The sequence below is a fragment of the Alexandromys fortis genome, unplaced genomic scaffold, assembly GCF_014885135.2.
Source record: "Alexandromys fortis isolate MF-2015 unplaced genomic scaffold, M_Fortis_MF-2015_v1.1 scaffold_6, whole genome shotgun sequence".
Classification (NCBI taxonomy): Eukaryota; Metazoa; Chordata; class Mammalia; order Rodentia; family Cricetidae; genus Alexandromys; species Alexandromys fortis.
Window position 1 is genome coordinate 20197314 of NW_026067902.1, and position 13303 is coordinate 20210616.

At 57.2% G+C, this 13303-nt stretch overlaps 2 protein-coding genes across 7 annotated transcripts in view; one reads left to right on the forward strand and one right to left on the reverse strand.

The window, feature by feature from the left end:
* The first annotated feature begins 31 nt into the window (after nt 1-31).
* On the forward strand, nt 32-5506 carry Ankrd63 (ankyrin repeat domain 63). Its single transcript, XM_050134243.1, has one exon. It carries the CDS (start codon nt 1354-1356, stop codon nt 2524-2526), a length of 1173 nt encoding a protein of 390 aa, XP_049990200.1. The 5' UTR covers nt 32-1353; the 3' UTR covers nt 2527-5506.
* Nucleotides 5507-6345: 839 nt separating this feature from the next.
* The window catches only part of Pak6 (p21 (RAC1) activated kinase 6), a 30764-nt gene continuing 23806 nt past the window's right edge, over nt 6346-13303 (reverse strand). For 5 of the 6 annotated variants that reach the window (XM_050134237.1, XM_050134240.1, XM_050134241.1 and 2 more), the window contains 8 exons: nt 12829-13037; nt 11323-11976; nt 10502-10999; nt 10257-10390; nt 9859-9985; nt 9642-9767; nt 8968-9102; nt 6346-7918 (listed from right to left, as the gene is read on the reverse strand). In XM_050134237.1, coding sequence (XP_049990194.1) covers nt 7751-7918; nt 8968-9102; nt 9642-9767; nt 9859-9985; nt 10257-10390; nt 10502-10999; nt 11323-11976; nt 12829-13032 — 2046 coding nt within the window. In that variant the 5' untranslated portion in view covers nt 13033-13037 and the 3' untranslated portion in view covers nt 6346-7750. Of the gene's footprint in view, nt 7919-8091; nt 8214-8967; nt 9103-9641; nt 9768-9858; nt 9986-10256; nt 10391-10501; nt 11000-11322; nt 11977-12828; nt 13038-13303 lie in introns of all 6 variants that reach the window. The other variant, XR_007590409.1, reaches the window with a different exon arrangement.

Sequence of the window (13303 nt, forward strand, 5' to 3'; positions counted from 1 at the left end):
TTACGTTCAAGAGAACCAGCCCTGTGGGGGAATTCCTGCTTTTGTCTTTTGCCCTTTCCTGGACCATAGCTTGTCCTGGAGGAGACTGGGAGATAGTGCCCCGACAGTCCTAATGCCTGCACACTCTCAGGTCCTTCCTAAGGCACCTGCCCTGGGTCACAGCGGCCAGTGTCTAGTCAGCCTGCTCCACAGAGACCGTGGAACTGGCATGCGGGAGCGCTGTCAGGTTTGGAGACGTCTGAGATTGGAGAACGCACCCCCACCCTGCTCTGAGTGAGCGTGTGCGGGAGGCACAATTGTGTGTGACTGATTCGCTGCACTTTGGATGGCAGTTATCAGCCAGACTGAGCGCCCTCAGTCCGAAGCACAAATGCTTCGTGTCCCAACTTACTCCTCTGTCTCTTGCTGCCCCCCACACCCCCAGTCAAGCTCTTGTATTGTCCAGTTCTACCCTCATGGGGGTCCCAATCCCTTTAACCTAGAACCGATGGCAGGAGCTCCCGCCAGTTTCTAAGCAGCGGAGGGTACCGACTCAGGCGGAGGCGGGGGGGCGGGGAAAGAAGACTGCGATTTTAGGATTGGCCCCGCCGGGTGCATGTGGCCCCCGGCGAGCAGCCTCCGCCCCCGCCCCGCAACCGCCGCCGCATTCCCAGGGGAGCGCGGAGGAGGAGCCGCTCCCCAACTTCGTGGCCCACAAAGGGGTGGGGGTCAGGGGCGGTCTCCTTCGCCCTGTCCGTCCCTGTCCTGACAGCGGATCCCGCTTCCAGGGCAGCCATTGCCATGGAGACCCCCGAAGCTATAAAGCCAGGTATCTAGGCGTCGGGCACCTCACGAGCCTCTGAGCCCCCCAAGTAAAAAAGCAAGCGTCCCGGCCCCCGCAAGAGGGGAGGAGGCGGGGAGAGGCTCCGTGAGCTTGAGGAGAGGCGCTCTCCGCCGTGGCAGGAGGCAGGCGCGCCAGGCGGGAGCTACCCGCTCAGCAGGGGAGCCGGGGCTGCCCGGGGTGCGGGTGAGTGGCGCTGCTCCAAGCCTCCACGAGGGACCGAGGCGCGTCGGACACGGGGAAAACGGACCGAGAGTTGAGGAGGTCGAGCTTGAACGGGAGCCGGGAGTAGCAAGCAGCCCACACCTCCAGGCGGGAGGCTCAGGGAGGAGCGCAAGTCGAACCCGGAGCTGCGAGGCAGCGGGAGCATCAGGGAGACCGGAGAGGGAACCTCAGGACCCTCGGCTGCTGCCACCTACGCGCGGAAAGAGCGGTACGGGTGTCCGGGCCGGGGCTCCGGCCCCGTGGGGGTGAGGGAACAGAGGCGCCCCCGTGCGGAGCTGTCGAACTTCCCGGGCACGGTCGCCGGAGCCATGCTCAAGCCCAAGGACTTATGCCCCCGGGCGGGTACGCGCACCTTCCTTGAGGCAATGCAGGCGGGCAAAGTCCACTTGGCCCGTTTCGTGCTGGACGCGCTGGACCGCAGCATCATCGACTGCCGCGCCGAGCAGGGCCGTACGCCGCTCATGGTGGCGGTGGGGCTGCCGGATCCCGCCATGCGCTCGCGCTTCGTGCGCCTGCTGCTGGAGCAGGGTGCGGCCGTGAACCTGAGGGACGAGCGCGGCCGCACTGCACTCAGCCTGGCCTGCGAGCGAGGCCACCTGGACGCTGTGCAGCTGCTGGTGCAGTTCAGCGGCGATCCGGAGGCAGCGGACTCGGCGGGCAACAGCCCGGTGATGTGGGCGGCGGCGTGCGGCCACGGGGCGGTGCTGGAGTTCCTGGTGCGCTCTTTCCGCCGCCTGGGCTTGCGCCTTGACCGCACCAACCGTGCTGGCCTCACAGCGCTGCAGCTGGCCGCCTCCCGCGGTCACGGGACCTGTGTGCAAGCCCTCACCGGGCCTTGGGGTCGGGCAGCCGCAGCGGCCGCGGCCCGGGGCTCCAACTCCGACAGTCCCCCAGGCCGTACTGCCCCGGCGCCCAGCCCAGAGCGTCGACGGCCCAGCCCCCGTCGTCTACCGCGACCCCTCTTGGCGCGGTTTGCACGAGCTGCCGGCGGCCACGGCCACGGTCATGGCCACGGCCACGGCCACGGAGGTGAGCTTGCCTCTGCAGGCAAGGGCTCGGGCCGACACAGGGCACAAGGCAGCGAGAGGCCAGAGCTGGGCCGGAGCATGAGCCTAGCGCTGGGTACCATGACGGAGGAGGAGACAGCACGCCTTCGGGCAGGAGCTCTGATGGCCCGACCAAACTCACCCCAGTCTTCGGGGAGTGGGCGGTGGCGCTCACAGGAGGTGCTGAAGGGAGCGCCCCCAACCTTAGTGCAAGCCCCTATTGGCCTCAGTCCTCATCCCGAGGGTGGCCCAGGCTCTGGCCGCCTGGGTTTGAGGCGACGTTCCACAGCCCCAGATATCCCCAGCCTGGTAGGGGAGGCTTCAGGGCCCGAGAGTGGCCCGGAATTAGAGACCAATGCTCAGCCTTTCTCAGTGCCCGGGCCAAAGCCTTGGCAGGAGGGCACAGAGGCTGTGGTATTGCAGGCTCAGCGGTAAGGGGCATGAAGGTCGAGCCCTGCAAAGTCCACCCTCTTGTCTCTGGTCACCAAGTCTGTCCCTTCCTTTGCGATTTGCCCTCCCCGAACTTTGTCCCCTCACTGCTAAAGGGAGACCTCCCCCAGTCCTCCACCAGATTTAAGACAGAGATCTCATCCTTTTGTGCTCTTGGTATTTCCTGTGTAGAACTCTCAACCTTCCTACAGCCTGACTCTTGTCCTGGGGGAAAAAGAGGCGCGAAAGGCTTATTCTGCAGGCTTCAGCTTTCTAGCCAGAAACGTGGACCCCGAGGCCCAGCCGCCTAGGTACTGCTTCCGGTCCTGTAAGATCCCCTGCTTATTTCTAACTTTCCCGGTCACCTTGGTAGCCCGGCAGCAATAGAGGTGGCTTTGGAGAACAAAGGCCCAGGAGGCGGTGTCTACCGATGCTGACGGTAATAGTTAGATAAACTACCAAAGTTTCCCTTCGCTGTAAGTGTCGGAGGAAGCAAGGCTTGAAGTGGTCCCACTTTTTGGATCAGACGGCTGATTGTGAAGGAATCCAGTGGCTAAGGTTTTCTGAGGTAGAAGCTCCTCCTTCAAGGCAACGAGGGTATTTTGGGGCTCTGTACCATTTTGCTCACCAGTTGTCTCTTCTGGGGAGTAAGCTTTCTCTGACTGTCCCAGTCAGACCCAGGGTTCATTTATATTATAGGGTCATTGCTCCTCCAAGCCCCTGCTGACTCTTGGCTCCTGGGCCAGCCTGACCCCTCTGCATGACTGCATTCGAATTTCATTTTTGAGGTTCAGTGCTTCACTCATGGCGGTCCAGCTTTCCTTACATTTCCACTTAGTCCCAGAGGCCTGAAATGGAAAGAACTTAGCATCCCACCTCCTCCTCCCAGCCCCCCCCCCCATTCTGCACGTGGGTGCTCCAGGAGGGTGGAACAGTTAGGAAGGCTTTGCTTAATTGTATTTCTTCCAACCCTCAAAAGAACTCGTGTTTTGAGCCTTTGTGTACGAGGCGGAAAGCAGCAGGTCTGATCCGAGGCTTAAGAACCTGACAATGTCTCTTTAAATAGCACCTCCGCGAGGGGGATAATTGAATGGAGTGTTTGCAACGTTCAGCGGCGGCGCGCGGGAGTCGGGAGCCCACACGAACCGCAGGTCCGGATCTAAATTACATCAAACTCGGAGAGAGCCTAGGAGGGGGCTGCTAAACGTCTCCTGCTTCTTGCTGGGCTGTTAATGGAGGGCAGGGCAGATGATGGATGCTAGACGGAGACCAAGGACCCCTGCCTGTGCCCCACCGCGTGGGATGCAGGCCCAGCCCAGCTTCCAGCTTTTATTACTGGGCAGATTAGTGAGTCAGAAGCTACTGTGGAGAGGTAGTTAGGCCCCCTCCCCGCCAAGTCTTTTGTCCTCTCCCTCTCCGCCCCTGCCCGCCAACTCGGTACCGCCTCGACAGGCGGCAAAGAGAGGGGTTTGACAGGTCGCCTGCTCTACGACCCAATGTCAGTGTTAGCTCCTTGTGGGAGATCTGTACCAGCAAGGTGTGGCGAAATCTCCTGCTTCAAGCAGTGAATGTTTTCTGGCCATGACCGTACCTCGGGTTTCTGTTTGTGAACCCGGAAGAGTGAGCATGCAGCCCCTCACCTGCCTGCGATAAAGTCTTTTTAAGGCGTTGATCTGTTGTCTTTGTGGGAGGGTTTCTCACCAGTGACTCCGAGGGAGCTGCTCAGGGAGAGACCGCTGGTGCTGAGAAGCCGGGCCTGCGGTTTAGGGGTAGGAAGTCAGCTTCTACAGAGCCCAGACACCTCCCCAGTTCCTTGCCTCGCTAGCATCCGAGGCCGTGCGCCAACCCACACTTCGGACGGTGATCCTTGCTGCCCCCTGGTGGCACCTCTGCGCTCTCCTCCTCGCTGCCTCCAGGGAACTCAGACTTGGCTTTTGAGGGAAATAAGCGAGGTGTAGCTTCTCCCTCCGTGTGCATGTTACCCACGAAGCGTGTTTCTCTTGTAGAATAGTAAATCCGGATACTTGAAGTCACTTCAATGAAGTGAGGAACTGTGTACAAGGAAAGTCAGCATTGGGTGTAAGGAGTGCCCAGAACCTCACCAAGAACCCCAAGCCATTTTCCAAGCTAAGGCTACTGTTGAGAGAGCTCCTGCTATCTTTAGAACAGCTGGAGCTACCATCCCCTATGGCTCCTGAGCCTTGACCTGACCGTGTGCGTTGCTTTCCCTTCTGTGGGGATGGATCTGCCACTCCAACACGCACACATGCACGCACACACACCTGCCTCTCCTCAGTCCCCCAGTGGCTGATGAACAGTACCACTGAGTCTGAAAAGCCAGAGGTCAGGGCAGGGACACTCCAAGCGAACACTGCTTTCTCTCTGACCCTTCCTTGCTCACATTCCACTTTCAGCTGTGTTTAATTTTAACGACATTTTTAATGGCGTAAGAATACAAATATTTTGGCTTCAAGCACCATGAAGTTTGGCTCGCACGTCGTGTGTCGGGGTGCCGTCATCTTTTCGGTATCGCTGATGTGGTATTCTCGGGGGAATGTCACCTTGGCACATCCCTGTTGGGTAAACAACCGCTCCCCTCTGTGGTCTCTGGAGTGCCTGGAAGCCCGGTGGTTGAAAATGTTTTTGGAACACTGCAGCTGACTTGCCTGTCTGAACTGAGTTGTGGGACTTGCCGCCTGTACAGGCTCCATGGAGAACTCCGGCACACTTCACTCCCCCCAGACTTCCTCTGTCAGGTCTCAGCACACTGAGGCTCCAGTCACCCCCGCCTTGTTCCCTCCTGCTGTAGAAAAGACTTTGCTGTGTATTCTGCTTTTCGTCTTATTGTCCTCGTTATGAAGAGACTCCCTGGCCACTGGCACTCAGAACTGGTTGGTGGGGAAGACAGAAGGGCATTGGCACGTGATTATGGAAAGGACTAGAGGGAGGAAGAGCAGCTAATAAACCCAGTGGTATTCCGTTTGGAGAGCCGGCCTCTCTTTGCCTTCCTGCTCACTCCTGCCTTTTGGCTTCCTTTGAAAAGATGGACGCACACGTTTGATTTGGGGGTGGTTCCTAGCTTCGTCATCAGCCCTGACCCTGGCCATTCTACAGCTAGAGCCTGGAGATTGAGAGCTGCAGGAACTGCTTCTTGCTGAACGGGTGGGGCTGGGGCCCGAGTATGGCTCCTTGTTCCAGTTAGGTGGCTTCCGTGAGCAGTTGCATTGGGTGTAGAGCTCAGAAAAGGAAAATTGGAATTACTGCCAGAGCTAGAAGTTAAAAGGTAATTTTACTCCCAGCACTCGGGAAGCAGAGGCAGGCAGATCTCTGTGAGTTCGAGGCCAGCCTGGGCTAAAGAGCTAGTTCCAGGACAAGCTCCAAAGCTACAGCGAAACCCTGTCTCAAAAAAACAAAACAAAAGGTTATTTTACCTACCTCCCAAGCCCAGATCTGAAACCAAAGTTTCTTTTTTCTGGCCACTTGCCTGATCTTTTGAAAATTTGAAATTATTCCTTCAGTTTTAAGAGATGAACGGGTCTGCTTTCTCCCAGATAGAAGTTTCAGGGAACTTTCCATGGGCAGCCTGAGTTAAGGGGAGAAGCCAAAGTTGAAGGGTTCAGCCCTGGCCAGAGCCTCCTCACACCTTCACTTTTGTTCCTAGGGCCTTTCACTTCCTGTTTCCTCCCTCCTCTGCCCCCATTCTAGGTGTACAAGTCACCAGAAACGCTGGGTGTTCTTTGGGCTCAAGTGACCATGAAGGAGCCCACCAGGCACCCATTCCAAGGGCATCCAGCTCCGAGAAAGCCCCAGAGAATGGCAAACCCAGAGGTTCGAACATTCAGTTTAATTTAAAACAGGCACAAGTTGCAAACAATTCACAAAAATTTCTAGGGAAGATGCTTTTGTTTTTAAAACTCTGACCCTTAAAAAAAGACCTTGCGATTTCTTTGCCCTACTGCAGGTCATCAGGGAGCAGAGGGATCTAAAAATATTATCTGGATGTGGTCCAGACAGTGGAGTTCTTCCTTGGCATTCCCTGTCTCACAACAGCCAGGAAGGTGGGGAGGGAGGGAGGGGGGACAAGGGGGCAGGTAAGCATCTGCAGGGGCAGCTGGTTCACACATGGAGGTACCCATTCCTTGACATGAGCCTCCCCTCCTCCGCAGGAGGTGGTTCACCTTTCCGTCCCAGCCCAGGGTTCCAAAGAGGGTCCCTGATGATCTGGCTATTGAGTTGCTGGCAGGTGAAGCAATTCCTGTCTCAGTATGGGAGAAACTCAGAAACTTCAGGGCCCCCCAGCATGTGTTTAGACTTGACATACACACCCCTTCACTGTTCAGGTAATAACATGAGACTTAAGAGGCAGAAAGCTAGGCCCCAGAGCAGGTCCCTTCATCGTAGAGCTTGGTAGAAAAGAAGACTGGGGGGTGCAGCTCTTCTGAAGCTCTCTGTGGGTAACTGGAAAGGCCTGGGCCTTTGGGGAGACTTCACACACACACACACACAGACACACACACGGTGGGGGGGGGGAGAGAATGAGAATATGTTCTCTCCATCCTGAAAAAATGAAGGAGCCACTTTTACCATCAGCCACACACTCTCTCTCAGAAGATCCCCTTGCTACTACTCCCATGGCCTACACACAGGCAATTCACAGTTCTGTGGAGGCCTTCTGAGGAAAGGCTGTGCCAGGGGACAGACGGAAACAGGGGCAAGTAGGGCTTCCAGAAGTCAGGCCCAGGGAGGAAGAAGGACTCAGGTAATAAAAGTCTTCCCCGTGGCCCTCTGGGACTCCAGGGTTTGAAGCTGTAACTGAGAATAGCAAGTGTCCGTGTGAAGATGGGGCACACACCCACTCGGTGGCCCGGGACACTAGTGGACACTGCTTTTTAAAATCTGCAGCGGCCTGTCAGCTTTGCTGACCGGTGGCCAGGAGCACCACTCTCCGTGTTTCTTAGAAATATCCCTGTGCAAATAGCAAAGGGCCAAACCTGCAAAAGGGGGGTCACTGTCATCCCAAAGGCAACTGGGACTCTGGGGAGTGAGATTGAAGGGGGCAGGTCCGGCCTGGCCCAGTGGGCAGAAGGGCAAGAGGGAAGGGGTGGAGCTTCACATTCAATCTTTGGAGAGAATACTGAGAGAACAAAGGCAGGAAGGCCCTGCCAGCGGACTGGCTGCCCAGCGTCCTTGGCCTGTGGGCACAGGCGGCAGGTGCACCCTGGGTGTGAACTCAGCAGGTGGAGGTCTGCTTGCGGTAGAGATGAATCAGAGGCACCAGGCACTCGGGCAGCCCTGTCTGCAGCAGAAAGGGGTGATCCAGGAGCTCCTGGGCCGTGGCTCTCTCTTGGGGTTCCCGTACCAGCATCCGCTCCAGGAAGTCTCGCAGCACTGGGGAGACCTGTGAAGCAGAGCGGTGAGAGGGAGCCGTGGCTCACAGTTGTGGCCCTGCAGCTTGACTGCCTGGGGCTCCCACTCTGATACCTCATTTTCTCTGGTTTCTTACTTCCTGGTTCCTGGGGGAGGGGCTCACTGACTGTTGGATTATGAGGTAGGGAAAGGAGGCCAATTCACCTGACATGAGGGCTGCAGAGCAATGGAGTGAGGATGTCTGGAACTCTGGGGAGCTGGGTTCCATACACAGCCCATTACCCCTGCCTGCTTCTGGGGGCTCTTGGCACTCAGGTTCTGTGGCTCTGTGAAAGGGGCATGGAACCGGCATCAGCGATCCAGTTCCAGATCGATGAGGCTGCCTCAGGATGCTACGGAAGGCTGCCTCCTTGGGGTAATTCACTGGTGGGCGCTCTTCTGGCCCTGCTCCTCTTGGGCTTAGCAGGGCATGCCATCTTCATGGACCAAGCTGTCTTGGAGCCATTTAGAGACTGTACTTCAAGCCTCTGGCACAATTTTTTTGCTTTGGCCACCAGGTGGCAGTACCACTCAGCCGTCCTGTGCCGGTCTGTTAGCTGAAGATGGATTTGGCAGGAGAGAGTTAATCACAAGTATATCTACTGGTTCTAGGGGGGAAGCTGTGGCTCAGCTATGGTCAGGATGTGTCATACAACAGGACAGGCACGTTCATGTGACGGCACTGTGTTGGTTTGGAACCCCTGAGAGAAAGGTGGAAGGATTTGTATTGTGGGAGACAGACAGCAGGGAGTCCTGGGGTCCTCACTCTTTCTCTTCATAGGAATGGGCCCGGCTCCTGTCCAGAGCCTGCCGAGAAGTGATTCTCCTGCCATGGCTACAGGTGGGAACAGGTTGGAGTGAACATGGGAGTTTGTAGTCAACGTGACTTTGTAGCCAGCACTTGTTTGATGTGGAAAAGGACCAAAAGCTTGTATCCTTCTGTTTTCCTGGAGCCTGTGTGCCCATCCCTTTATCTCAGGAGCAAAGGGCTTGAGGGGATGAGGTTGGGGTGGGGGGCTCACACCTTATATGATAACTGACCTTGTAAGAGTTCTTTAACTTGGGTGGGGGGCTGTCCCGGAGTCTCTTCATGGCTTGCACTGGGGAGTCGCTGAAGTAGGGAGGCTCTCCGTCCACCATCTCAATCACCATGATGCCCAGAGACCAGATGTCCACCTGCAGGAGAAGAGCCCCGACTCTACTGCTGGGGTCTGGCTCTTGGTGTCGGTGTGTTGAAGGAGCACCTTGTCTCCCTAGTGAGTCTGCCTCCTTCAACCCCTGGTCAGTTGCCCTGTGGTCAGTTCCTTCCTATATGAGTGCTCAGTGACCATAGAAGCCATCCCTCATGGAGAACGCTGGCTATATGCCACCGTGCCTTTGAGCTGAAGTGAACAGTGTGTGGCAGGGCCTGCTCTTGACAGTGAAGTCCAGGAAAGACTGGCTGTGGTGGTGAGAGCCTTTAAGCCCAGCATTTGGAAGGCAGGGGGAGGTGTATGAGCTCTATGAGTTCAAGGCCAGTCTGGTCTACAAAGTGAGTCCCAGGAAATCCAAGGCTACGTGGAGAGACCCTATCTCAAAAAGGATACTGAATAAATGAGGAACCTCAGAACTGGGGTTGTTGTTGGTGGGACCACTTAACAGGGACAAGACGGAGGAGTTACATGTTCCTAATCTTCTCCAGGGAGGCCTGGAGGTATGTGGAGGGGAACAGTTACCTCGGTAGCATACAGAGATCTGGAGATCACTTCAGGAGCCATCCAGTATGGGGTTCCTACCAGGGACTTTCTCTTGGGGACATCTTTGCTGATCTGAGCACAGAATCCAAAGTCTGAGAGCTTTACCTGGGAGTTGAAAAGTAAGTGGGTAGAGATCAGGAAGAGGGGGTGCTAGAGAGGATGGAGGCCAGCTGAACCGTGGAGAGGGAGGACCTACCCTGCCGTCGAGGGTCAGCAGGATGGAATCACTCTTGATGTCTCGGTGGATGACACCCTGGGCGTGCAGGTAAGCCAAGGCCTGAAGCACAGCCTCACACACGGTAGCAATCTGCTCCTCATTCAGCCTGGACAGGAGACAGGCCCCCCACGGGAGAGGTGGATTATCAGGGTGGCTGGGCTGGGAAGAAAGGAGTCCCAGGCAAAGAGGCCAACAACTCCCAGGCAGCAGACTTCAGCAGGCTGTAACCATTTTTTCCTAAGATCACGGAGTCTCGGTTACCCTCCAAATAGGCAAGAGTCTAAGATGGCTAGCCTTATGGGCCAGAAGCAGCTGGTTGCCATGCCAAGGCAGCAGTGGGGTGGTCCTCCCCCAGTCCAGCCCTTTCAACTGCCTACCTGACTTGGGAGATGATGTCTGTGAGGGCCCCGCCCTGCAGGAACTCCATCAGCACCCACAGCTCCTCGCCTACCAAGTAACTCTTGTACATCTCCACCACATTGAGGTGCTGGTAGTCACGCATGATCACCACCTGAGGGTACAGAAAGGCCTGAGTGCCTAGCACAGCGCCCCATGGTCAGGCCACCCCGCCACCCTGCCCGCGGCTCCCAGGTGCCCTGCTACCGCTCCACCTGGTCCCCACCTCGTTAAAGAGCAGCTCCCTGCGTTGCTGCTTTCTGAGGTCCATCATCTTAACGGCCACCTGGCGACCCGAATGCTTCTCCCGGGCCAGACACACGATGCCCGTGGAGCCCTCCCCAATCTTCACATAGCTGTCCAGCAGCAGCCGGGGGTCACCCTGGTCCACCACCATCCTGAGTGCAGCCTTGAACTGCTCGTGTGTCACAATGCCCGTGTCCTCGCCGGCCAGGGCCCCCTTGGCCACGGTGGGGTCCTGGGGCAGGTATAGGTTGCTGGTGCTGATCTGAGCATGCCGCGTGCGGGGGGAGCCTGCTGGAGAGGACCGGCCTGGAAGTGGGCCAGCGGCTGGGACTGTGCGGAGGGACTTCTGGGGGCTGCTGGTATCCGAGGTGGTCAGGGGGCTGAAGGTCCCCATAGGCTGGTCCGAGGGCAAGGACTGGGCCTTGGCCACCAAGTTTGAGGAGGAATCTTTCTGCGGTGGTCGGAAAGCGGAGTTGAGCTGCAAAGACAAGGAAGGTCAGGGAACATTAGACACAAGCTTCCTGGAGGCAGGGTTGGCTACTGTGGCCTGGACACGAGCAGGGGCTTCTAAATTAATTAAATTTGGAAGACATGGACTCAGATGGTGAATTCAGGCCGTTAGCCGAGACCACACTGGTCAGCTGATCAGTTTGATTTCCCATGTTCTTGTCCTGACCCAGTAAGTAGGGAGGACCAGGCAGGCTTGGCATCTCTAGTACTTACTGTCCTTGCAGATGTCAGCTAAGTGTGCTTACTTGTCCTCCTTCGAGGGACCCCGGGAGGAAGACCCAGGTGATATACCTTGTTCTGTGGCAGAGGGACCGGCTTGCTGCTGGTTGCAGAGCCTGTGGCGGGAGTGGACAGGAACATGCTTCGGAAGAGCCGGTGCTTGAGACTGCTTTCCTGGTTCTTAGAGCTAGGGCTGCCTTCTCCACCTGGCCTGCCAGTGGCTGAGCCCACCAGGCAGGACTGTGGCCGCACCTCCTCTGAGCTATGCTTGGCAGCCTTCACCCCACGCCTCCCTGTGGCCATAGGGGGTGAGGTGCCAGGTGGGGAACTCGGTAGGCAGGCACCCAGCTGCAGGCAGCGCTGCGAGGCACCCTGGAATTCAGCAGGGCCCAAGGACTGTGCCTTGGCAGCCAGCCCATTGGGCAGGGCCTGTGGGCTCTGTGGCTCCGGCCACGGGATCTGCCTGTGACCTGCTGGTGTGCCCCCATTGCAGCTGAGGTAGAGGCCATGGGGATCAGTGCGCTCAGACTGAGGACTCTGAAGGTACATATCCGGGTCAGCGGCCCATTGCTCATCCCCCAGCAGCCCCAGCGACTGTGCCCGCCGCCGGCTAGTGGGGCTGCGTCCGCGCAGGGTATTGGAGCTGATAGCCGACAACTTCTGGATGTCGTTGAGCAGCCCTGAGATGTAGCCCTCCGTGGGCACTGAGCTGCCCCGCACCACCGTCTACGAAAGCAAGACAAAAGAGTGTGGAGAAACAGCCTCTTCATGGCGGAGGGTAGCTCAGAGCCTCCCTGAGGCCCCTGGGGGGGGCACCCACCCACACACCTCCTTTATCGCCCACCCATCGTTAGGTGTCCAGACATTTGCCTGTGTCCACAGTGGCTAAGGCCCATGCTGGGCAGCCTACACGGACGCAGGGAGAAAGCCCTTGTCAGCCGGGCAGATAGGCAGACACCGGTCGGTCCAGGATATAAAGCGGGTGACCCAGCGCGCCTAGAAAGCTGGAGAACTCAGGACAGGCGCTTCAGGCTTCTAGCTCTTCCCATGGTCTTCAGAGAGATGCCTGAGAAAACCAGCTCTGGGGCCTCCCTACTCCCCCATATTCCACCCTACGACATGGCTCCTGACCCCCAACTCCTACCCAGCCCCTAAATCTCCCATGTGAGGTCTGATCTGTGACAGCTGCCAGTCCTCTGGGGCCACAGGTCTAAACGGTGGGTGAGACATTCTTAAAGATTGGTGTTAACCGAAATTCAAATTAACTAGTTAATTTTGGTGGGTTTGAGGTTTTTGTTTTGTTTTGTTTTTTTCAAGACAGCTCAGGCTGGCCTCCAACACATTGCAATATGACTGCCTCAGTCTGTCAAGCCCTGGGCTTATATTCAAAAGCTGCCACGCCTGGCTCAAAATTCTTCCCATGCAGAAAGACTGATCAGTAGGGGACTGAGGTAGCAAATGACTGAGGCGGGCTTGGTTCTGATACCCAAGTGGCCCCTCTGGGTGCCTCTGGGGTTTCACAGATAGCTTCCTGTGGCCTGGGAGAGGCCAAACATGGCTAGAAACCGGCCCCCTTACCTTCATGGGCTGCAGCTGTACCCGTGTAATTCGAGAAGGATCCACCACAGGCTTGGGTCGCCTCAAGGTGTCCAAGATATTCTGCCATTGTGGGGGGAGGCCCACGAACTTGCCTTCCTTGGGGTCAAAGGAGGTGTGGACTCGGTGCTGGAAGTTCTGTGGGGCGGATATCTCGGGGCGTTTCTTCTTTTTCTTTCGGAACATGGTGCCTGTAAGAGGAGGGTCAGTGGGGCTTGTCCCAGGGACCCTGCGGTGGCTCAGTGGGTGCTGGGTACGGGCTCAGGCCTGTGTTTCTCCCTCAGCGTCACTACTCTGTCCCTGGATATTCCCTCACTGTCTTCCGGACTTCCTCAGGGAAGTGGCTGGCTCCCAGCAGAACAGTTTTAGAAACGTCAAAAGTGCCATACATAAATAAAAAAATAAATAAGCCAATACAGACTACAAGCAAGGAAAAGAAGTGTCCACCTTGTTTGTG

Bases quoted from the DNA above. Each gene is read 5' to 3' on its own strand.
- Ankrd63 (XM_050134243.1), top strand. From the start codon at position 1,354: ATGCTCAAGCCCAAGGACTTATGCCCCCGGGCGGGTACGCGCACCTTC.